Below are 25,051 nucleotides of genomic sequence, written 5' to 3' on the forward strand. Positions count from 1 at the left end.
GATATTCTCGTGCAGGGGTAAATAGTTCTTTAACATGTCATTTAACAATGTTAGTCCTTTCATCCAAAAGAGGGACAACTAGTTCGTTCAATTAAAAAAATAAGGACAAAAGCGAAAGCTCTAAAAAGAAGGAGCAAAATCAGTATTGGAACATGAAACATGGGCAGAAACGAAATAACCCCTAAAGTTTTTCTATAATAGGTATATATCTATAATTTTTATTTATATAATACTTTATATCTATGTAGATTTTTATATGGAGAGTTTATATGTGTGTGCATAGATGTATTATATAAAGTTTGTATATATAAATTTTACATGTATAAGTTGTTTATATGTATAAAGTTTTTCCCATATACGTATAAACTTTACGAATAGGGGTCTTATGTCTACAGTTTATATGTCTACGATAAACGAATGTGTATTGTGTGATCGTGTGTGTGAGAGAGAGAAGAGCGGCACATGTTTCGCTGGTGCACGGCCGGCCTGACCAATTTCCGCTGGGCCGATGCGGCGTCGGTGGGCCGAGAAGATGCGACAATCCGTTCGCTCGGTGCGCGCGCACGCGACTGATCGCGTATTACACCCGCCCAAGCCTAAAGGTAGAGCATGGATTGAGATTCCTTGGCGTTGCTGGCCAACCCTTACAACACACGGTGTCCAACATGCGGGCTTCACCCTTCGGGCCCACCTGTCAGCCAACATCTAAAATCTTAAAGCCTCCCAGGATTTGAGGCTCTCCCAGCGTTTCACGCTGTCGTGGACGTTGCGGTTTGGTGACACGTTCTTGCGGACCTTTTTGGTGGCTGGCTACGCCGGGTGCACGGTGAGCCGTTCGGCTGTATGGTGGGCTCGCTTTCTCTCTTACCATTCTCTCTTGTTGTCTGTGTTAATTGCTTCCCTTTCTGGTGTTGTTCATTGTCCTTGTGTTGCATGCACGTCTTCTCCATTTCACTGCTCCTTGCTCACCATTCGCTACGCTGGGTGTGGTTGGTCCATGGTTGTTGTGTCACTGTCAAGTGGACCATGCGGTTCCTTTTTTGCTTTTTGCCTGCCATGGGCCTGGCTCACTTGGCTTCTGTGCCTGCTCTTCTGTAGCCATGGGGTGTTGTTTGTTGCCTGTGTGGACCAAATCCTCCGATCGTGTTGCTTGCTGGTTCCTTCTTCGTTTGTATGGGTTGTGAGCTGCGTGCATGGTGCATGGTTTGCCTGCTTTCTTCTTCCATGTGCTGTAGACCTGTAGCCCTGCCCTGTCAGAGTCCTTGTGGGTGTTGCGTGTCCAAGCTGCTAGGCTCTCTCATCACCCCTCCCTCTCGGTGCGTCCGAGGCGTAGCTCGTGCTGCTGCGCGGCCTCGTCGGGGGGAGCTCGGCCATCTGCGCGGCCTCGCTGGGAGGGCCTCGGAGCGACGACGCGGTCCACTAAAGCATGCGCTAATCCTCCGTCCATCTTCGTTTGTCTCTCTCACTCCCTCATCTTCGTCTGCTCAGGGCGGTCGGGGCCGGGGGAGTGTGGAGCTCCGTGTAGAACGACGGCTGGGGGCAGAGCTCGGCATGACGACCGCGGGGGAGCACGGGACGACGACGGGCGAAGCTCTGCGCGGCGGCTGCGAGCTGATGGTCGTCGAAAGCACACCTGGTAAGCTCCGTTGCCACCATCCTCCCCCTTGTCTCTCCTGCTTGCTCTACTGTCTGCTCTGACTTCAGCCATCCCCTCGTCCGCATTGAGACCATGCTAGCATAGGGGCACCTCCATCTGGACTGGACTGGTACGTTTGGTTCTTGCTTCGTACTCGAATCATGGTAAATTAGATGTTGGTGAAGTGCCAGTAGTGGTCGGCTTATTACCCAGCAAAGATTTGCTTTTTCAGCTTTATGCATCAAGGGAGCATCCACAACTTCAGACAACATGTCTACCTATTTACTTGTGTATGCTTTTGATGTCCAATTTATGAAGTGGCTTGTTTATTATTTACTATGTGATACGAGCTGAAATGATGGTCTAATCTGTTTGCTATTATCCACATCTTATAATATGTATTATTTACTATAGATATTTATCAATTTATTGCCCTGCATTCCTATTATATGTCTGCAGACTTATTGATTTGTTTGCTTACACTTTATGAATGATGTTATTAAAATAATCTGGCCAATCATATTACAAGGTTTGGGTTATCTCATAGCATTTACTTTGCGGTAGGTTTATTCTTGTGCAACCCCATGGTTAAGATAACTGGTTTCGGGTTGTCTATCACAATTTATGTTGCATGGTTTTTTCTGGCTCCTGTTTATTCTTATACTTTTATAAATCTGGATTACATGAAGTAAATGATATAACTACATTTCTAAAATGCACATGATGCTCATACTTTAGTTAAATTTATTGACTATCCTAAAGGAATTAATCTACATTTTTAGATGGAACATTATTAATTAGCATTACTTGAAAGCTAATTCATGTGGCTCACTTTTAGTTGTAGAAATCACACATATTACCATGGCCATTGATCATACTAGATTGGAATGCCTCATTTTTAATTGTCTTGACCTGGGTGGATGTGGGCTGCAATCTGCGGTAAGTCCTATGAATTCTAACTGGGACTACACTTCTCATGTTTACTCCGTAAATTATTCATGAGCTTGATTTTATACATTATTGCCTCTCAATCAAATTATGTGTGGATACAGGTAGAGTATTTTACCATGGCTTTCGCTCAATCAAATTAAGTATATATGTATCCTATAATCAATTGAGGATCCTGTTGGTTAATTGGTAAGTGTGGTGGTGAACTTAGATCAGTACATCTGAACATCAACACTAATTTTATTGTTTTTCTTTTAGGACAGATATATTTTCTGTTTGGAATTCAAACTAGAAGGTGATGTAAGAAAATTTTGAGATCCCTCTCCCAATTCAGAGTTACAGGTTCTTTCCTTTTTGATAATTAATGAATAAACTACCCTGACTATTTGCTTGCCCCCTAAAGAATGAAACCTATGTTTCATCTGAATAGAATTATGCATACTTCTTCCATGTACCGATTATTTATACTTAAGGTGATAACAATTATTTACCTATCTGACAATTACCTCTGAATTTATTTCTCTATGTTTTAATAATAGCTGAATTGTGTCCTCCCTCATCTAGACTACTTTCAGATGATAAAGGGGAATTGATGGAGTTATAACACCTTCAGGTCCATTAACTCGGCTAACTAAATTGGTGGAGAGGTGCTATGCTCATGTCAGAGTGATAATCCCTTTTCCGATTTCATAATATATTTTGTGTTCTTGCATATGTCTGGATCAAACTTATCACTAAGTATGAAACTAATTATGCGCCTGTTTGACAATTGTAAAAAATAATCAAATTCTCGTCAGCTTGTGTAACATGATCTTCCATGAGGTGAAGATGTTCTCTCAGTTAGCTGAATAATAATGGTGGCTAACAGACTGGCCAACATTTCAATATTGAATCCTTTGACTGAATCACATGTGAAATATATGGTAGGGTGCCCAAATGGTGTAGTCCACCGTTCATACTATACTATGCCTGAGGTGTTTCTAATTTGTAAACAATATATTGACCTTAACTTTCTCAGGTTGCCATTTAGACTTTAGATAGCAGGGGTGATCCATTATGTGCTTTTAGTGACTTATAGAAAGTCAGTATGTGTTTGTTTTTATACAGTCGAGTGCTTATTTTTAGGTATATATTAATAAAAGTCTTCCAAGAGTATAAACTCTACAACATCTCATTTTCCCGAATTCTTCTGTTATGTAGATTTGCTCAGTTCTCACTAAAATACCATGTGTCAAATATGAAATATTAGTCTCTATATATATTTATGTTTTAATGGTAGTATAGACATCTATGTCATCAGCCTTAGTAGTAAGATTTTTATATGTTAACACTAATTTGTTTGATTTGGCATCTTATCTAACTTCTTCCATTCTGACATGTGATTCACCCCGACCCAAAGCATTCCGTGGTTGGTTTTTCGAGGGAAAATGTTTTTCCTATGTCTAACTTGTTTGCACAGTGACATTATTTTGTTATCGACCTTGTTTGATTTATGTTCTTTTATAATTCCATCACAAAATTGGTTTAATAGTAATGCCTACATATGTTTAGTACAAAAATGGCTTGTAGTCTGGTTGTGCACATTTATGCATGTTATTAGCACAGATTGCTACTGCTTTATATACAATGCCATTACCAATTGTCATTTTAGATTATTAGCATGAGATATGTTCTTTTTCTTGCTTCTAGGTTAAGATGGCAAATGTGAACAACTATACACCAGCAAGCAAAGGATCCCAGACTCCTCCAAGAAAGGTAGTCACTATGATCATTGCAACGCCAGTTCGATTGTTCTGAAGAACCAAATAAAGATTGGCCCAATTTATACTTTTCAGACAAGCTTTTGAACCAATGGTTTCGATCACGCTCTAACATGTACGAGAGGAGTTGATGCAAGCACATCAAAAAAATGTATGTTTTTATCCAATATGTACTCCAATGAAATCTATGTTGTAATACTATCCATATTACATTTTGATATACAAATATTTTTCGCAAACTAAATATACTTATAAATGTGGATTAACACAAAATATATTCCCAACTAGAAAAGCGATGTTTTATTGTGTTAATTATAGATGGGCTTGCAGGGTGCGCAACGCGCACCGTCCAGTGTATATATATATATACGAGGATCGAGCAGGAGGAGCGTCCGCATAGCACACCGCGCGCGCATTGTCCTCCTCGACCCCAACATCCATCACCGCCTGCAAAACCCTGCCTCGATCGTCCTAAAACCCTACCGCCACCGAAGCCGATCGAGGCTTCCTCTCCCCCTCCCCTCCCCTCCAGACAGCCGTCCGCCGGCGCTACCATGTCGAAGAAGCGGAAGCGCCCCGTCGCCGCTCCGCCGGAGCCGGTAGTAGACGCCTCCAATTCCAACCTGGACGGAGAGATCCTGCAGCAGGAGGACAACGCCGCGATCAGGAGCAAGGGGAAGGGTGGGGGAGGTGGGATTCTGACGGACAAGCTCTTCTCGGACCTCCCCATCTCCGACCTCACCGCCAGGGCCATCGCGGACATGAACTACACCCATCTCACCCAGGTTAATTATCGATCGCCGCCAAATTAATCCCCTTAAACAAAAATTTAATTTTCTACAGTATTGACAGTTCTTTTTGTCGGATTTCAGTATTGACAGATATTATGAGTGCTATTGTTTTTCATGATCGATTGATTGGTTTGATTGCAGATTCAAGCTAGATCGATACCGCACCTGATGCTAGGAAGCGATGTGATGGCTTCGGCCAAGACTGGATCAGGGAAGACGCTCGCGTTCCTCATACCGGCGATCGAGCTGCTCCACAAGCTGCGGTTCTCGCCGAGGAACGGCACAGGGGTTATCGTGCTTTGCCCAACAAGGGAGCTTGCTATCCAGGTACTCACATTACATACATACTTCTTTTCTCTTTGTTGTTTCTTGGTGATCTACCCGCCTTGACAGATCACGATGCAACAGTATTTTTTTTCCTCTCTTTGGATTCATTTTTACATGTTCTATGGCTGTTCAACAACCTGTTGTGAGTGAAACAAAATTGAATAAAATCTACATGTATAATGAGTTAATGTTATACTAGCTTTGTTAAAACAGTTGATGTATATGTTGTGTAAATATAGTGGATAAATTGGTCTTGTCATACAACTTTTAAGACAAGATGGTACAGAACGCTGCTTTTCTATTGCTATTGCCAAGTATATTAGCAAGTTGTTAAACTCCTTTTCACATTGCTATTGCCAAGTAGACTAGCATGTTGTTAAACTCCAAAAGGTAGCTCCTTTTGTAGTGTTTCTAAATTTAATTTTGGGTAGTTGTTCAGATTATCTGTTGTTAGTGTCCTCGTCTTTATATTTTCTGTATACTTAACTGATTCAATTGCTCTAGACGCACAATGTTGCCAAGGAATTAATGAAGTATTATCATTCACAAACTGTTGGATATGTAATTGGTGGTATTGACTTGAGGGGCGAAGCCAATCAGCTTGCAAAAGGGATCAATGTATTAGTTGCAACGCCAGGCAGACTTCTGGACCATATGCAAAAAAACAAAAGTTTCAAATATGGATGCCTAAAGGTAAAGAAACTTCTGTTTACTACCAATTTCCTTTCCAATGTGGAAGTAAATTTGTCTGTAGAAACAGTGTAGTAAAAACTATGAGTCATAATTTTATCTCTCTTTTCATATTGTGCATAATCAATCACCTGATTGTTTCATATATAATAATGTGCCTACGTCTACCCTCTAATTTTTCCATGACTGGAAGTGTGCTTGTTAACACTGAATTACAGTATAGATTAATTTTAATCTTAGATTATGCCTAGTGTACGAAAAACTGTAAAAGTTACTCCCAGCTATATATAACAGCCACCTATCTTTTTTGGATATTGACATGGTCTCAAAAATGCAATTTTGACCATTCATTTCTATTAAATTATATTTGGAAATGCAGATAAAATTATAAAACTACAAAAGTATCCTTCACTACAAGTCCATACATACAATTTTCATATATCCGATGTAAATATTTCAAAAGATATTGATGGTCAAAATTGTAAGGTTTGACTGGAGGCATGGCTACAGCAACAACTTTTTGTGATTAAAGTTATTGTTAGATCTGCTGCACATTTCTTTTTACTCACTCCATTTCATGTTATAAATCATTTTGAGTTTGCCCTAAGCCAAACATATTCAAGTCTGACCAAATTCATATAAAAAATATAATAACATCTAATAAATCCACCATTATATATATATATATAATAGTTATTTTTGCTAAAAACATTGTTATATTTTTTCTATAAACTTGATCAAACATGAATATATTTGACTTATAACGTATAATATAAAACGGAGGAAGGTGGTTATTAGTCACACCAAGCTTGTGGGTGTTACACAAGGTTAGTCCAGTGGATGTAATTTGTGGATTGTTATTCTGTTCACCGAATTGTATGGATGGATAGTATTTGGTTCAATTCAGATTCAGCACGTTGCATTACTTTATGCACGTCCATTGCTCTTCCTACAAGTGGGTAAAGGAGTTGGAGCCTTGGAGGAAATAATTGAGAATTATATCTGTAACTAAATTTTTATGCATGTTAATCACTTTGTTTTGCAATGTAAGGAATATATAATGCATTGTAAATTTTACTCTGTTTTCCCATGGAAGGAATATATAAATGCATTATAAATATATTGTCGGGCAGTGGTAGACTCAAATCTTATTGTCCTTTATCTGTACAATCAATCTTGAGATATTGGAATATTTTTCCAACCGATGCCAATGAGTCCCTCACCCTTATCTTTTCGCTTTTACTTATGCTTATAAGCTAAAATTTCAATTTTCAATCTTAAATTTAGAGTATATTTTGGAGGTTTTTCATCGGAGTTTATTTTTCAGTTTTGACTTTTAAATTGTTAAGAACACATATACAAAAGTTTTATTCACAAATTATTTTTCATTTCCAAATATGTTTTTTGTTTTTTTTCTTGTAAGAGTCAAACGATCACCCCCAGGTGTTTGCTGCAGGAAATTGTAAATTATTGATCCAGGACATTAAATGCTATGAAAATGTGTGCTCAACGTAGTGACATAACTCATCCGATGATGTCGCAGTGTCTTATAATTGATGAAGCTGATCGCATACTTGAGGAAAATTTTGAGGAACATGTGAGAGAAATATTTAAACGCCTTCCTCGGAAGGTATGTTATCATCTATCTGGATGTCTGGCAATTTCATTTCGTATGCATTCTGCAGTCTTTAACTTCGACCGCTATAATATTGTATTTTGCCCTGTAATTATTGTGCATCATATGCAGGATAGGCAGACTGTTCTTTTTTCTGCTACACAGACTAAAAAGGTTGGTGGATCTATTATTCAGCTCATTCAAGTTTTCCCTTTTTCTCTGCTCATGCGCGCGCTGTCATTCTATAGGTTGAAGATTTTGCAAAGTTAACATTTGGGGAAAAGGAAGAAAGACAACGAAAACTTGTTTATGTTGGAGTTGATGACCACGAATCAAAGGTATGGAAGTATGGAACTGCTTCACCATGCTGTTCAACTCTCCTTTTAAAGATATTTTTAGTTTTTTGTCATCCTAGAGAAAGTATATTAGAATATCATATATTTTTAGTGTAAAAACTTAAATTTGGTATCTCCAGGTGATTGCCTCGAGGTATTAAAATTTTACACAAAAAATTTATATCCTTTCTTAGAACTGTAAAATTTCTCTGTTTTTTATTCTTTCGTATGAAAATAATTGCGATGCCCTTGCTCTGGTAGGCTACTGTTAAAGGCTTGAAGCAGGGCTACTGTGTCATTCCTAGCGAGAGAAGGTTTCTTGTTCTGTATTCTTTCCTAAAGAAGACATTGGCTAGGAAGAAGAAGGTCATGGTGTTCTTTTCATCATGCAATTCAGTCAAATTCCACGCACAGCTTCTTAATTTGATCCAGATAGTGTTATGATATCCACGGGCAACTAAAGCAGCATCAACGAACTAGTACATTTTTTAAGTTTCACAAGGCACAACATGGCATCCTATTATGCACTAATGTGGCAGCACGAGGACTTGATATTCCAGATGTGGTGAGGTTTTGAGCTTGTGATTTTCAGACCATTTTGACCACTCCTATTTGTGCTGCCATACTAACCTAAGTATTTGCTGCCTTGTTTAGGACTATATTGTGCAATATGATCCTCCAGATGAACCAAAGGTCAGGGATTCTGAATGGTGCCAAAGAGATTTTGTGTTCCTCACTTTTTGCTAACTTGACATTGGAATTTGATTTGCAGGATTACATTCATAGAGTTGGTCGTACTGCCCGTGGAGATAATGGGAAAGGAAGCGCGATACTGTTCTTACTACCGAAAGAACTACAGATGCTCATTCACCTGAAGGTACAACATAATTCAGCTGACTATTGTTTTCTCACTTTATCGTCTAGCTACTAAATCAGTATAGTGTGAAAACTTGCGGAAGTTGGAAATTTATTCTTTTACAACTTATAGCTTACATGTTTATTTAGAGATATATCTCCTATTAATTCATTGTGTTAATTTTTTAATTTTTCTATAACTGTTTAAATGACATGAAAAAAAAAATGGATACCCAACGAATAATAAAAATTTATCTCCAAAATAATTTGGAATATGAATCTATGCCATGGGCATTGACCCGAGAGGCCAAGGCCTAAGACAACCCACTACCGACCAAGGAAATAATACACTTGTGCTACATAGTACTGTAGCTTGTTTGGATAAAGATTTTTCTCGATCACATGGAAGATGTGTGCACACACACCACTGCACACACGACACCATACTCACCTGTGAGTGTATCCGCTAACACACGCTTAAAGAGACGAAAACCAGTGGCATATCCCTGATCTCACTAAATTTCTATTGAAACCCCACTTAAGTCTTGTTCGGTTAGTTGAGATTTAATCTCCAAGAGAAATTTATTCCGGGAGAATTGCGTGAACCCCTTCCATATCACCAGATTCCTGTGGGGTTTGAATCCCCAACTTTTCTATAACCTCTTACATAAAAACATTCGTTCGTTTTGTTAGGGATTTACAGGAAGTAGCAGGTTGGGATTTTACACATTTATCACACAAGATGACGTGATTTTTTCACATTACCTATGGAGAGGATTAATTCCTCGGCCAAGATAATAGAAATATCCTAAGATGCACGCCGAGCCAGAGCCTCGACTGGGCTTAACCGAATAATGATTTTTCTGTGGGCCCGAATTTATTTCGTGGGGGAAAAATCCACGAAGGTGTGGACCAATTCCACCCAATTCCCCTCCAACCAAAGAAGGCCTTATGTGGATTTGAACCCTGTTTGCACCCATGACTCCATGCCGCACCACCTGTGCTTCCCCTGCTTGTTTGGATAGAGTTTGTTGGATTAGATTCGAGTCCTTCATCTATATAAAAATGGGTTGAATCATCTTTTGATGTTAAGCAGTGAATCATGATTAGTCTAATCTCTCCCTCAATGCTCTTCTCTCGAACCTAATTCTACACTATTTTCCTACAGGTGTTTATCCCTCGTGATCTTGGATCATGACAATATAGTTGTATAATTCTATACACTAAGCATGCTTATGATTTGGCTTCTCCAAACATGAACGCCCTATATAACTGAACTGACAGAGTAGCATGTTTGTTGTTTTCCTGTAGGCGGCTAATATTTCTCTGTCTGAGTACGCGTTTAGAGAAGAGCTTGTGCCAAAATTGCAGACATACCTTGTGAGTGTCTCTTTCACAATAATTAAAATTACTCGATCCCATTATTTCACAATAATGATTAATCGCGTTTTGAGCAGGAGAATATTGTCTGTGGGAATTACATCCTAAACCAATCAGCGAAAGAAGCCTACAGATCCTATCTTTTGTCATACAAGTCACACTGTATGAAAGACATTTTTGATATCCATCGACTTGATCTGACGGTAAATTTTTGCATAGTTTTCTGAAGGTTACCTTTGGTTTGTGCACATTATCCTTTTGACATTTTGTTTTCATTGCATGCTGGAATTTGCATTAAATGTTAAACAAGTTTGTTGGGCCATATTTCAATGCTATACCCATTGCCTTTTTTATTTAAAAAGAAGTCTTCGCTTATGGAATCTTGGTTTCTCAAGTAGAGAAGCGCATTTGTTTCCCCTAAATTTACTGGTAAATTAGTTTTACCCTTTGGATGTTGCAAGCTGATTATGAACAGTGTAATTGTCAGTTCGTGTAAGATCAATGATGATGTTTCTTAAACTCTCTGTTTTAGATCAATGACGTGTGTTAATTGGACGAGCTTATTTTTGAATTCGTCGCTGTTTTGCTGAAAGTAGCGGCTTCGTTCTGCTTTAGGGAGCCTCCAAAAGTGAACCTGGACCTGGAGAGCAGTGCATCGAAACATCGAAAGAAGAGGAAATTAAACGTTGGTAGCATTGGCCCTTCAAACCCTTATGGAAGGAGAGGCGGTGTTCATCACAGGCAACTTGCAACATTCTAGCCAGGAAGATGGGAGTTTGTAAGATAATTTGGGGTTAGGCAGTAGGTGAGTCCGTGTTTTGTTACTGATGATGGACACCATGACTGAGTCTTTCTGTCATATGGTTAAACACATGTAGCGGTTGGATGTCACCCAAAAAGCTTTGTGCTGAATACTAGTACTATTAATGAGATTTTGTTCAATCATATGAGCGATGCTTTTCTCATCATTGAGGATAGTAAACGGCCTTGTTAACAAATAACTTCTCCCTGAATAAATTGGCTATGCATTGAGGGTGGTTATGATGTATTTGTAAATGAAAAAATAATTTGTGAATAACACTTTTTATAGGTATTCTTAATGATTTAAAAGTTAAGACTGAAAAATAAACTTCGGTAACAAAAACCTAAAATCAATTTTAAATTTAAGTTTAAAAATTTAAAAACTTATAAGTACAAACAGAAGCGAAAGATGGATAGAGCCATTCTTTTTCATATGTTGCCGATGCCCGGAAGCTAGAAATGCATGCATCACAACTAAGCCTGTTCTTTTGAGAAACTTTTCGTGTATTGACGATGCTTGTACACAAGTACTCAGATAAACCAAGAAAAAAAGGTTTAATTGTTTCGTGTTGATTGGAATGGGCTATTATTGTACTGGTGAACTTTGATGGCATCTATTGGCACTCCACTTGCAGTTAATAATGTGCCCCCCATATTATTCAAGTGATTGTAGTGCAGATTACAGATTTGTCGTACTGACTAACATTGTCAATACTCAAACAAAAATTATGCATGTAATGTTGGGTGATGCTGCTGATTACAGATTTGCAGAATGCTAGGGAAAAGGAAAATAAAATGACCATTCATATGCCTTAGAGCAGGTACAATAATAGACTATAAGCCAGCTACAAACATACGGTGAACTATAGATTTATAACCAGGTACATCACGACATAATAGGTGTATGACATGTAGGACATGATAATATATGTTTTGTAGGTAACTATTGTATGAATTGACTATTATATTAACTATAGGTAATTGGAGCTAGTACTTGGCTATACTATTGAACTTGCTCTTAGGCCTCTCACAATCAGCATGTGTGGTGCCGTGGCCCGTCTCCCGAGTCTACCACGTAGGAAAGAGAAGCCAAAAAGACGTTGTGAACCATAGCGTGCAAGCTCACTCGTGTTTTGTAGGGGAGACTAGTTTCTATGTCAGATTTGCACAAGGGAGAGAGAGATTTGATGGTCAGAGCATCTGATTAAGGACACGGATGCATTGTAGGTCCAGTTGCTCTATAAGTTCTTCAGTCCATTTTTTTGAGCTACAGGCCCCAGTTTCACATACACTATGCAGATTACTCACATGAATGGTTCTAGCATGCCACATGTCATGAAGGTGTTATGAAACTACTAGTTCTACAATGCAAGCCCATACACCTCCTTTTGCATTTCAACCCTTATATTCCTTTTTACAGAGAAAGAATCTTCACCACTCCAATCCTCTCTCTATTATCCCCATCACCTCTCTTGCCCTCCCTCCCCAACGATGGCAATGGAGGACCTCGACCTGGGTGGCGGCGTAGCGACCTCGGCAGCGCTGATCGAGCCCGCACAAGGCTGATCCAACCCGGCGGCGGCTTAGTGGGTGACCGATCCAGCCCGGCGACAGCGTAGCGAGCTCGGTGGCGATGGATCCAGCCCGATGGTGGTGGAGGAGCGAGCTCGGCAGCATCGGATCGAGGTCTTGCCGTAGTGGAGCGAGCTCGGCGACGGATCTCGGCTACGAGCTGTCAGAGGAGGCCCCCGCAACGGAGCTGGCGACATGAGCGTCCCAGACAGCGGAGTTCGAGGGCACAGCAGCACCCGTGGTGGAGCTGGCGGCGCGACGGAGCACGTCCTAGTGCTCTCCCCTCACCTTGCCAGATCCAGATGGGGGCGGCTTCTCCGTACCGCTTCTCTGACAAAGTTGCTGGCTTTTTCTCAAAAGTCTAATGAGGAACACATACCTTGCAGAGGGCACGAGGAGCTCGGTTGGAGCACGATTTCATCTAGCTGGAGAGGGATCTGGGACATAGATGGCTAGGGCTCTTTGCCATGCCACCGCATAGTACATGCTCTTAGTTTGCTTCCAAACTGAACCCGGCAGTTAGTTGCCCTCTCATACAGTTAACTTAATTTAGACTTCATGCCCTTACCATTGAAATTCCGGAACATGGTTCAAAGTTTTGGTTTGGAATTTCAGAATTTTTTTAAGTAAAAAGGATTATTTTAAATTCAGCAGAAATTTACTCAAATTTCGAAAAAAAAAAAGATGTGTTCAAATTTTTTCCGTCACCAATACGTTTTTTTTTTCTCCCTAAGAGATCGTGGACTGGGTAACTGAGTTCGTGAGATGTTATCTAATCACAATTAACAGGGTGAAAACTTGGGTATGCGACAGGCTTCTGCTTCATATTCCAACAAAGATCGGTCGCATAAACGTTTACAACAGCAGAGTGGCAAGATTGGCCTACGGTAGCTCTAAATCTAAAAACAAAAACATGTACAGATTTTTCTGCTGCCGCTCTGCGATTTGCAGCACTGGGAGGACTAGGGAAGCTACACCGGCGGCTCCGGCTCCGGCGGCATGGGCGGCAGCACGCCGCCCTTGTGCTTGTGCTCGACGTGGCGCCGGCAGACGGGGCACGTGGCGTGCGAGCCCAGCCACATGTCGATGCACGCCGCGTGGAACGTGTGCGCGCACGACGGCAGCCGCCGGGCCGTCTCGCCGCTGCGCAGCGCCTCCAGGCACACCGCGCACTGCGCCGCCTCGCCGCCGCCGTGCGCGGCGGCGGCGGCGTCGTACGTGAAAAACGGGATGGACGCCAGCGTCTCCCCGGACACCCCGCCGCGCGCCGCGGCGCCCTGGAGCTCCTCCTCCGCGGTGACCGCGGCGACGCCTCCCCCTCCGCCGAGCGCCAGCGCCGACGGCAGCCGCTGCGCCAGCGCGTTCCGGCGCAACACGCACGAGAAGAGCAGCAGGAGCGCGCTGTAGAGCGCCAGCGCGATCCACACGTACTTGACGAACGCCGCGAGGATGACGAGCAGCAGCAGCACCGGGTACGACGCCACCATCACCGCGTTCCGCTGCCCACCGCCGCCGCCGGCCCCGTCCGCGCCACCGCCGCTCCGCCGCAGCGCCCGCATCGTCAGCCACGGTGACCCCACCACCGGCGCCGGCGACGACATCCCCACGAACGCCTTTGAGCGAGCGAGCGAGCCGCGCAACGGCGACCATCCATCGGCGAGCTTTAAGCAGCTTCACCTTTTCTTGGGGAGCAGAGGCAGCTCCAGACTGAGGCAGGTCGCAAGCAGGTTGCTTTCATGGACACGCCATGTCGCTAATGGTATATGCATTTTTCTTCGTAATCCTAACGATTAAGATAGTGCGATTAGGTCCAATGCTTGTTTCATCATAGATAGATGTGTTTGCGGATGAACATGGAACTAAGATATTGGCTTTGTGCTACTAACTAATTGTCTGTTGACTTTCAAGGAGTTAGAAGATTGGAAAGGGACAAAATTGCCTCTTTGTTTGGACTTGTGTTTGTGGTTAATGAATCCTGCACATATCTAAACCAGGGGGCTCGACTGATATGACACTGACAGAGATGGTGGTCAAGTAAAGATCAGACAGCTAAGGAGGTAACACTTTAATTAACACTACCGGGAAAAGGGTACTTTTCATAAATTGATACTCTGTTACCAGGGTGGTCATCTTCTGGGCGTTGGAGAAAAAAGCCGAACGGTGTATTTGTAAACAAAAAATAATTTATAAATAAAACTTTTATATACGTGTATTTAGTAATGTAAAAGCTAAAACCAAATAAACTACCATAAAAAACTGTAAAATTAACCCTAAATTTAAGGTTTAAAATTAAAATTTTGACTTATTAGTATAAGCAAAAATGAAAAGACATCGTCTAAGAAAGCAATCCACTTTGTCATGTATACATGGACAACTCATGCAGTAATAATCCGACATGTAGGCATGCCACTTGTGTTGGGTACACCAATCTATCAGTTGCTAGTCGTTGAGCAAATCTTTCGCTGAAATATATTCTTATAATATAGTTCCTATAATACATTCTTAATTAGCCCTTACTGATCTTAGATTAAACATTAGTCTATCTTAGTAGTTCATAATTAATGTTCAGAGATACACCATTGCATCCAATGACTTTGTTTGGATTAGCATAATGAAATATATACCCTTCATCTAATCTTAAGTTAGTTTAGCCGGCTAATTGGCCGGCCAGGCAAAAAAAACTATACCCTTCCGATATTTATTAATAATGTATACAGCTGAAACTTAGTTATGCAAAGAGATCAGATCCAATACCTACATATCTAAACAACAACTAAATCACAAGCTCAGGGTATAAAGCCCTAATCTAAGATTGAAGATGTATATAGAGCAACCACAAACATGGCAGGCATGAAAGCATCTACTTGGAGTAAACCGGAACGACAACATAGCATATTGGAGTAAACCGGAACGACAACATAGCATATCATACCAACATCCATATAGAAAACTGAAGTCCAAATCAAATGGATCTCAACCAACCAGTCCCTTGCTGGCAAGAAATTAGTAAAGAGCAAGCAAGAAATTAGCAAAGAGAAACAAATCAAGAGTGAACGATACCTCCAGAGAGCTGAAGGGTGTCCACCCCCATCATGGAAGCATTGCACATAATCTAGTTCATCATTGTCCCTATGATGATCAATTGATGAACCTACACAGCAGTTGGATTCAATTCAAGTTCCAGGGAAGGGAGGCCAACAAAGATCTCCGAGTTGATCAGACTGGCCTCCCACAGTTCAATTACATGGTCCAACATTGCAAGTACGACAGGTAAAAGGAAATATTGATAGTCCAGCTACAGAACTAAAAACACTAGATACAGCTATCGGTAACTAGTTATAGCAGCTGCAGGAAAATTAATCAGTTTGTAGACTGCAGCTACGGGTCATCTAGCAAAATGGTCCCAGTTGCCTGACAACGCCTTCATTGTGTGGATTGGAGAGCAGCTGAGGCCCATAACATTACTGCTACTACATACAAATGCTGAAACCCAGCAGCTTCTGTCACTAAGCAAAATGTTGAATTGTGGACTACCCAGCTTCTGGAGAAGCTTGGTTCTCGTAGCATCACAAGAATACTCTTGCAGATCAATTGAGGGTAAGACTATCTCAGATTGATTCGGTGAAAAGAAACATCTCCGGCACTGACAAAGGATCGAGCTCCAAAAAACCTCGAAGCTTGCCTCCTCTTTCATTTGTCAGACGGAAGCACGGGATCTGGTGAGAGAACTTTGGGTACTCATCCTTCCTTATTGTCTTCACAGCTCCCTCTCTTTTGTCTGGCACAAATACTGACCTATAACCATCCACTTTTCTTAAAAGCATAACTTGTATGGATGACTCAGTGTGACCAAATATCTCCACCAATTCATAGTCACATTTCTTATAATCTTGCGCAGTCCATCCAGCCCTCCAGTTCTTGAAAACAGCCCAAATCTCAGCAAGACGAGGAATTATTTCATATTCATTTCTTCTACCAGTAGGTCTCGCCTGTACAAGATGAGACAAGTACTCTGTACCATTGTATGTTTGAATACCATGGGAGCTGGAAATCCTAAAGGATCCACACGCAACTGTCAGCTCTTCTTTTACCAATCTTTTCTCCTCTTCATTCTGAGGGCAAACATCAAGCCATCTTACTTGCAGTTCATGATTCATGAGATCAACTTTCTTTATGCAGGCATAGTAATTGGGGAACTTATCTACATCACTGTAGAGAGCCCAGATCTGCCCAGGCTGAAATTTCTGAAGTGACCTTATTTCTGAAAATTCGAAGAATTCCGATTCAGGATATAGAACTTCTGCTTGGGCAAAATCATCAGGTTCCTCATCAGCACCTGTACCTTCTACTTCAGATCGAGCGTTCTGCTCTTTGTTCTCTGCCTTTGTTGTCCTTGTAGGAATCCCTGTAGATGTGGATGTAGCATGTTGCCTCCTCTCCCCAACACCCACCGATCCCTTCCAGTAGTTCTTACCACTGGATGAACCTATGTGTTCAGCATCAAAACCCCGAACTTTCACTGAACTGCTTTCTGGAACAACAGAAGCAAAAGCCTCTTCAAGGTTTAGTGGAAGTGCTGCAGGATCAAGTTCAAGAGCCCCTTCTGGAATTCCTTCCTTTTCAGTTCCACTCGTCAAATGATGAGGGACACAATGTGAAAACCTTAGAGTGTCATCCTGAGATATCACATACGGTGTTGCCTCTTTAGACTGCATAAACAAGCTAACAAAGCCTTTTATCTTCACAAGTGGCATGACAATGATGCTAGTGCTACTAGTGAGATCAGAGAGGACTTCAACAACTTCATACTCATATCTTTTGTGTTTATCAGCATCTGAGCTCCAACCAATATACCATCCCTTGAAAAGAGCCCATACTTCACCTTTCCTAGGATATATTTCATAACAGTTTTTTGTCTTGCTTTTTTCGTAGCAAATAGCTTGGGAGAACATACTGGTTTCTTTTGCTGTATCTATTGTTCCAGGCTTAAAAAGTCCACAAGAAACAGGGAGGTCCTCATAAGACCAGGCCATCTCTGCTTTGTTTTTGGGATTAAACTCTAGCCAAACGAAATGTAACATAAACTGTGGGGCAGTTTTTACCTTTGTAATTCGAGCATAGTATCTCGGCATACAGCTTTGACTATCATAGCAAGCCCATATTTGGTTGGCTTTAAACCGATTTACATGCCGAAGTTGATTAAAGTCAAAAAATTCAGAATCCGCACAAACCACCTCATCTGAAGCATCATTGGAGTTTGAGCCTAGACCATTGCTGTTGATAGAATGGAATATTTTTTCTTTCTCAGCACCATTTCCTCCAGCAGACATTGTTTCCCTCTTAATTTCCTCACCACAAGCAGTACCTCTCTCTACCTCTTCTGTATTATTGCAGTTATTAACACTATTAGTTGGACCATTATGCCCAGACCCAGTTGTGTCATCATTCAACTTAGTTTCATTGCTTCCACCACCCTGAAACTGACCACCTTTCCTTAACCTTTTCAAACTGGGAGAACTCACAAAAGCATCATCACCATTGCCACGATTGTCAGTGTCATCATCATCGCTCTCTTCATTATATTTAACTTCTTGCTTCTGCCTGCTTGATCTGCGGGGATTTTCACCTGGACCTACATTATTTGTCGCAGTACCATCTTCAATAATCTCTTCTTCACTATCAGTGCTTGTCTCTGAAGCGCTAGATTCACTAGATTCAACCATAGCTCTTCTGCCCCTTTTCAAACCAGCAACTGAAGCTTTTGAAGAATTTCCCGTTGCCTTAGTAAATTTTCTTTTGTCCTTCAGCCCACCTGCATACGCATTATGAGAACCAAAATTAGCATGGACCCCTGGATTTGCAGAATTCTGAGCTTGCCCAACATTTGCTTGTGGAGCTGGAAAGTTTTGTGGTGCCCCTGAGTTTTTCCACACCCCAGCAGACCTATGATTTGCCCCAGAAGGAACAGTTTGCTCGTTTAAATCAAGTGCAACAAAGGGCTTCAAGCAATTCTGACAACGGAGAGCTTTCTTCAATATTGAAAGGTAATATTGATATCGCATGCCACAAGTTGGGCATATGGTCCAAAATGTTTGTGACCCTGAAGGATTTGAGGGCTTATGCTGTTGTGGTTGATGCACATTATGGAGGTTCACAGGTGTAGTGTTAGGTCTAACAGGTACAGTTCTTCTTTGCTGATAAGGAACTCTTGCAGAACCAATTCTGACTGAGGCATTTCGTTTCATGTCATAGACAGAACGTTTTGAGCGGTCTGTAAGCGTCATGTTTGCTTCTCCCACTAATTTAAATGCTGCCTCTGCACCTGCAAAATTGTTCTTGTCTGGATGTAGCAAAAGAGCAAGCTTACGATATTGCTTCTTTATTAGTGCGTCATCAGCTGTGACAGGTACTTGAAGTATCCCATACCAATCAATTTCTCCATTAACCTTTGTTGCAGAAGCACAATGAATATCACAAACAGTTAACATTTGAGAAATGTTGCTGTCAACATCTTTGGAGAGATGTTGTGCCTTGATAATCATCCTTTTTGCACCAGCAAAATCCTTCTCCCGCATTTTCTTTTCAGCCAAAGCTTTTGCCTTAATAGCCTCATCTTTGTTGCAATCCATTCCAACTAGAATAGATAGAGATCTAAACTCCTAATCTCTTGCAAAAGCATCCCAGTGGCAACAAAGTGTGATTTACCTATCCATTCTTTTTCACACTTCAAATATGCTGATGGCAGCTGTTCAGGAGTTGGGATATGCTATGGCTACACGACAAATGGTACACCAATTTGGTAACTTAGCAACCTGCACAAAAATTAAGCAAGCAGTTCTGATTAATAAATTTTGTTTGGGCAAAGAAAAAAGATTCTTTGGTACATATCAGGCTGCAGAACAAAGACCAATTACATCTTTTGCCTATCACAAGAAACAAAATCTACTCTAAGCGGCAATATTGCTTCACCATTAGTAATAATATGTAAGGATGTTAAAACAACAATTCCAAAGGCAGTTGCCTGTCACTGCCACCCATTTTGCGAAAATCACCGAGATAGGCAGCTAGGCAATTTGTGCAGGCAACTAACATAGGTTATTAATCAACTCATGTCCGATTGAAATAGTTATGCAAGGTATAAATAGGTCAGAAGATCACAATGTCAGCCAAAAAAAGGCAGTGGCATAAACCAAAACTGATATTAAAGTGGTGGCATAAACCAAAATTTTCCCTAAAGGAAGGACTAGAGATGCTTCAATTAATTTGACATTTTGATAAAAGTACTAAATCTGTTTTTTTTTTCCGTGAGTATCCAGTACTGTATAAAATTGCTGATCCACAGTTAATGAAAAAAAATGAAAACCATACATCTACATGAGAAGGCATTGTATATTTGCTAGATTATAAAGATAAATTTCTTCTTTTTAGTCCCAAAAAACATAATATATGCAAAAAGAATAACAGTTATTTGCACTTTGCACTACCTTTGGTTTCAACTTAAATTAAACGCAAATGATATAGCACCAGCCAGAAGGTTCGAGAATCTGAATATTTTTCTGACCAACAGTATTGCGCCTGAAAAAACCAAGAGCACAATTGGGCATCAGAAAAAATAACTGGGGGAAGCTCACTTGCATATCTTTTGATATTTTCGAATTAGACAATGGTTAATTTTCACAGTCAAACCAGCATGACCAAAGTTGAAAACATACAGACTCTACAACAAATCACTCTTCTAGTCTCTACTACTTAAAAGCAAAGTCGTCCATCCTCTTCCCCACCCACGTCATGCAAAAAACACCTTTTCTACAAAAACCAGAAAAAAATTTCAAATGGTTTCTTAAAAAAAATGTTTCTTTTCTCTATGATCCTGTATGATCCATCATCAATTATATAGACATGTTGCAATGCATGGATATGTTACTAGTCTAGTCAAAAGGCTGAGTGCACAGTAGTTGCTGCAGCCTTTGGGGCATTAACAATGATTGCCAAGTCCTGTTCAAAGTGTTTCCACACAATTGACCTCCTGCCACTAGATACTTGCAAGGAAGGCTCACTCAACATTAGCAAATTGAAATTACTAAAAAAAACTTTTCATTGACAGAACAGGCAAGTATCTAATCATGTATAGTAGTACAGTGGCAAACAGCAGAAATAGAACAACAATAATACAATTCTGACCCATCTTCTTCTAAAGATAAATAGAAACTGTTAAATCACAAATAAAATCAAAACAGCTATAGGCACGACACCAACAAATTTCACTAGCTAATAACAACAGGAAAAAAATCATGAGCCTGAACTCGCTGCTGCAACATTATTCAGTAAACTTTAAAAAAACAATTGCATCCACCGAAGACCAAAAAATTACTAGTGGATTCAGTTTATTATTCGTATTTACTTTGTCATTAACTTGTGCCCTCTCAGTCTACCCAGAATCTGATATTAACATAGCGCGTCTCTGAAGTCGTAAACAGGTCAGAAATTGCAATCAGCCGTGGCGGCCACTATCAGCTTACATGCAATTGCTGCATCATTATTTTGCACGAGTAACTAATTGCCACACGGTCGAAGCCCATTTCGCTAACGAGACGAGTACGGCTGCAAGAACCCTAATTTGAAGAACCTCACGAGCTACCCACCACCAACAGAAGAACTACCGCAGCAGCTCAACCACACACGCAAAAAGAAAAAAACACCCCCGCAGGAATCGTCACCACGTCCAGAGACGAAACCGCATACCCCAAAAATTACGAAATACTAGCACGGGAACTGACAGCAAGGGGGGGGGGGGAGGGGGGGGGCAATGAAGAACCGCTACGAGCTTACCCCCCACGAAACCGTCCTCCGGATCTACGCGGCCGCCGCTAGAGAGATGGCGCCGCGCCGGTCGCGCAGGCGGCGGACGGCGAGTCCCCCCAGCCGCCGGGGCCGGAGACCGGGGAGGAGACGGCGAGACCCGCTCCCCCCGGGTGGGTGGAGCGCCGACTGGAACCGGGGAGGAGGCCCCGGAGCTGCGCGGGGGAGGAGGGGAGGGCGGCGGCGAGAGTGGGGGAGGGGAGCGGAGAGGGCGACGGTGGCGTGCGGCGTTGCGGGGGAGGCGAGGGTTTGGAGGGGGGCTCCCGCAGGGAAAGAAAGAGGAGAAGACCGTCGCACCGTAGGGTAGGGACTTCAGCACATACTTTAAATGCCATCCATTTTATTAAAAAACTTAAATATCTCCTATTTTCGTTTTGGTTTATACTTGTAAATTTAAATTTTATTTTTAACTTTAAATTTAAGGTTGATTTCGAAAAATTTTTATTATAGTTTATTTTCCAGCCTTATGTTTAAGATTACTAAGGACGAATATATAAAAATTTTTATCCATAAATATTTTTCATTTGTAAATATATGTCGTTTAACTTATCTAAAAAACAAACCATCGCCCTATTACTTTTTCGAGTTTTGGTCATGTCTGGATTCATTATTGAATTAATGTATATTATATATATATATATATATATATATAAATTTATTAGCACGTATGTGAATTTAAAATGGACTAGTAAATTTTATAGTTTTACAGCTAGTATCATAGGATCAAAAAAAACAAGACTCGGTCTATTAGAGAGGGTTAAATGGTAAAAAACAATCAACCAAATTTTTTAGTGGTAATAAAAACCAAAAATAATGCACTAACCCGTCAATATTGATCGTCTTAATGTCGCCACCACGAACGCTCAAAAACGAGAAAACATGGTACATCAGTTTTACTGCAAAAATATGGGTTTATAAAGTACATATAAATCACTTCTCTCAAAATCTAATCTCTCTCTTGCAAAAGTTATGCTTCTATGGTCTTAACCCCTCTTCTATTTATACCAAAAATTTCACTACCAACTAAGAGTGGAACTTTTATCCTAGTAGGAGCAGGACACCAGTCCTGTTAGGAGTAGGACTCAAACTTTTAATTTCAAAAACTAATTTAATTTACCAAATTAAATTCTTTCTTCCAAATTACGAAATTCAAATCATTTTTTCTTTGTCAACTTTTCATCTATATATCTTCCCATTTTCTTATATGCTTGTACATGCAACTTATGAATCACATTAATAATCCATCCACATATAGTTTGCATCCACCATGTGTCATCACCATGTATCCAACACCATCACTTAAGCCTAGTTTCGATCTCACCATTGACTGTCTGGAACTCATAGCTCCTCCTTAAGCTTAGTTTCGATCTCACCATTGACTGTCTAGAACTCATAGCTCCTCTTTAAGCTTAGTTTCGATCTCACCATTGACCAATTAACTTTTCATGATTTTGATTATAGTTCAACCATATCATATAGCATTCTAACCATTCGCTTCCTTCCTAGACCTAGATCGGTCCTCACCATTGATGCCTGTTGACATCAAGTCACTTACACATATATAGACAAACCAACTAATTTTTGGGCATAGACACCTAACCCACATTAATCACACGCAATCACACCAACATTAACGGATATTTTAAGGCCAATTTCTATTAAATCAATTACTTTTAAAGCAATTGTTTATACAGTATATTAATCATGACCACGATCTTACAAATATTTCTTAAAAACCCATTTTTAAGGGTGAGATTGTCTATGAAAAAAGTTCCTCACTTTCTAGTGACACGCTTGTCGAACAACTTTCCTTTTCAGTGACACGTTTCTCAAATGGCTAAACATTTTATTTTTTGCTAACCAATTCTATGATAAGTTGTTTGGAAAATTCAGATCAATTCATTTTTCATGTTTAAAATAATTAATACACATTCCTTCTGTCTTAAACTCATCCTAAATCTTGTTGCAAATTGACCCATCAATATGAGCGTGGGAGGTTGGTGCCAAATGAACCATCAAATGTTGCTAGAGCATGTCCAACAACAGACTAATATGAGTCATAAAAATTAAATATTGACATTAAAGGCTAAAAACATGTTCCAACGGATGACTAAAAGCACTCCCAAGCTTTTAGCATTCCTAAGCACCGGTACTTTTTGAGCCAAAATTTGGCCTAGCACTGGGGTTCCCAATATCACAATTCGTACCAAATCAGTCTTTCTCTTTCTCTCTATCTACATATGACATATCAGAGTCTTTCAATTATATCTGTACCGTTTAATGGTTGTAGGTCTAAAAATATTATCAATGCAGCTAGTAATTTTCCATGTTTCAAAGGATAGTATGATGATGAGTTGTTACATATTAAAATGGATTGCCGTAATTTAGAGAGTCAGAGTTTCGTTAGTCACTGAACATAGTACTGACAAATCAAATTATGTGACAAACGATCGTGTATGTGTTGATCAATTTGTTAGGAATTTTTACAAGCAAGAGAAATGCCAAATGACTTACGCAGACCTGGCTAACAGTAATTTCCCAAATGGTCAACTAACAAATTTTTATGAACTAGTTTTAGAAGATTGCTGGATTTGGGACATGTTTTTGGGGCTAAATTATTTTTGGATGACCCAATCCAACATTATTGGGGACTAATTTTTAGTCATTTGTTGGAGATGCTCTAACCTATAGGAAAAAAAAAAGAAACCCTAATAACAGTAACAGTAACAACCTATGCACATCATCAATCAGGATGGCCAGCATTATAGTTTACCTAGCGTTTTTAAAGGGGTTAGGCGTCCTAATGGTAAGCCCAATAACCATACGGTTCCTGCGGTAAACAACGGAAAAGGTTAGAAAAATAAATTGTGAAAACATGGGACCTCATTGTTTTGCCAACAACATATGAGCATATGCCAAATTTTACACCCCATCTTTTTGCTTATGCTTATGTTTATAAGCTAAATTTGAATTTTCAACCTCAAATTTAGAGTTGATTTGGAGTTTTTCATTGTAATTTATTTTTTTGCAATTACATTTAGATTGCTAAGAACATATATATAAATTTTTTATTTATACATTATTTTTCATTTGCAAATCACCAAACAATGACCCCAATCATTTTGAAGTTGATTTTGGGAGTATTTTATCATGACTTATTTTCACAGTACTTGTTTTTAGAATAATATGAACACATATATAAAACATTTACTTATAAATTATTTTTCATTGTTAATATGACAATCACGTTTATTTATTATAAGTCAAACCATTGGGTCTAACTGTTACTGCATCCTCACAACAAGTTAACAACCAACGGCAAGAAAAACCTTGGTCACAACATGGTATGGCCATGACACCAATATAATTTGTATGAAGACATTTAATCTCGCGCCAAGGGCTTTGCCATGAAGTTACACTTACAAGTCCAATTTTATTTTTTGCAATAACTTTTAGCGGCTCTGTTTGTAAAAAAAAAAAAA

General features: G+C 40.2%; 3 protein-coding genes and 1 long non-coding RNA gene across 13 annotated transcripts; 2 read left to right on the forward strand and 2 right to left on the reverse strand.

Annotated features, from left to right (window-relative positions):
* The first annotated feature begins 1,134 nt into the window (after positions 1-1,134).
* On the forward strand, positions 1,135-4,511 carry LOC121054692. 9 transcript variants are annotated; one of them, XR_005812024.1, is made up of 5 exons: positions 1,135-1,636; positions 1,737-2,926; positions 3,149-3,231; positions 4,274-4,339; positions 4,420-4,511. It is a non-coding gene; the product is annotated as an uncharacterized LOC121054692 (long non-coding RNA). The 9 variants fall into 9 exon arrangements; XR_005812021.1 differs by having other exon boundaries at positions 1,737-2,773; positions 2,843-3,231; XR_005812022.1 differs by having other exon boundaries at positions 1,737-2,773; positions 2,848-3,231.
* A 360-nt stretch (positions 4,512-4,871) lies between these two features.
* On the forward strand, positions 4,872-11,021 carry LOC102702767 (putative DEAD-box ATP-dependent RNA helicase 51). The gene is given in 13 exon segments (XM_015838716.2): positions 4,872-5,129; positions 5,277-5,462; positions 5,967-6,155; positions 7,696-7,782; positions 7,900-7,941; positions 8,016-8,105; positions 8,364-8,536; positions 8,538-8,667; positions 8,757-8,795; positions 8,875-8,979; positions 10,269-10,337; positions 10,415-10,540; positions 10,870-11,021. Coding segments are annotated over 13 exon segments (1,485 nt in total). The 5' UTR covers positions 4,872-4,898; the 3' UTR covers positions 10,888-11,021.
* Positions 11,022-13,681: 2,660 nt separating this feature from the next.
* On the reverse strand, positions 13,682-14,311 carry LOC121054718 (RING-H2 finger protein ATL74-like). Its single transcript, XM_040525169.1, has one exon. The coding sequence runs from the start codon at positions 14,309-14,311 to the stop codon at positions 13,682-13,684; it is 630 nt and encodes a 209-aa protein (XP_040381103.1).
* A 1,588-nt stretch (positions 14,312-15,899) lies between these two features.
* On the reverse strand, positions 15,900-21,854 carry LOC102714019. 2 transcript variants are annotated; one of them, XM_040524850.1, is made up of 3 exons: positions 21,540-21,854; positions 20,195-20,285; positions 15,900-19,522 (listed from the first exon to the last, which is right to left on the reverse strand). In XM_040524850.1, exon 3 carries the CDS (start codon positions 19,337-19,339, stop codon positions 16,319-16,321), a length of 3,021 nt encoding a protein of 1,006 aa, XP_040380784.1. In that variant the 5' UTR covers positions 19,340-19,522; positions 20,195-20,285; positions 21,540-21,854; the 3' UTR covers positions 15,900-16,318. The 2 variants fall into 2 exon arrangements, with proteins under 2 accessions (XP_040380784.1, XP_040380785.1); XM_040524851.1 differs by lacking the exon at positions 20,195-20,285.
* Between the last annotated feature and the right edge of the window lie 3,197 nt (positions 21,855-25,051).

Source organism: Oryza brachyantha, chromosome 6, assembly GCF_000231095.2.
Source record: "Oryza brachyantha chromosome 6, ObraRS2, whole genome shotgun sequence".
Lineage (NCBI taxonomy): Eukaryota > Viridiplantae > Streptophyta > Magnoliopsida > Poales > Poaceae > Oryza > Oryza brachyantha.

Excerpts from the sequence above, each read along its gene's own strand:
- LOC102714019 (XM_040524851.1), bottom strand. The coding sequence starts at position 19,339 with ATGGATTGCAACAAAGATGAGGCTATTAAGGCAAAAGCTTTGGCTGAA.
- LOC121054718 (XM_040525169.1), bottom strand. The coding sequence starts at position 14,311 with ATGTCGTCGCCGGCGCCGGTGGTGGGGTCACCGTGGCTGACGATGCGG.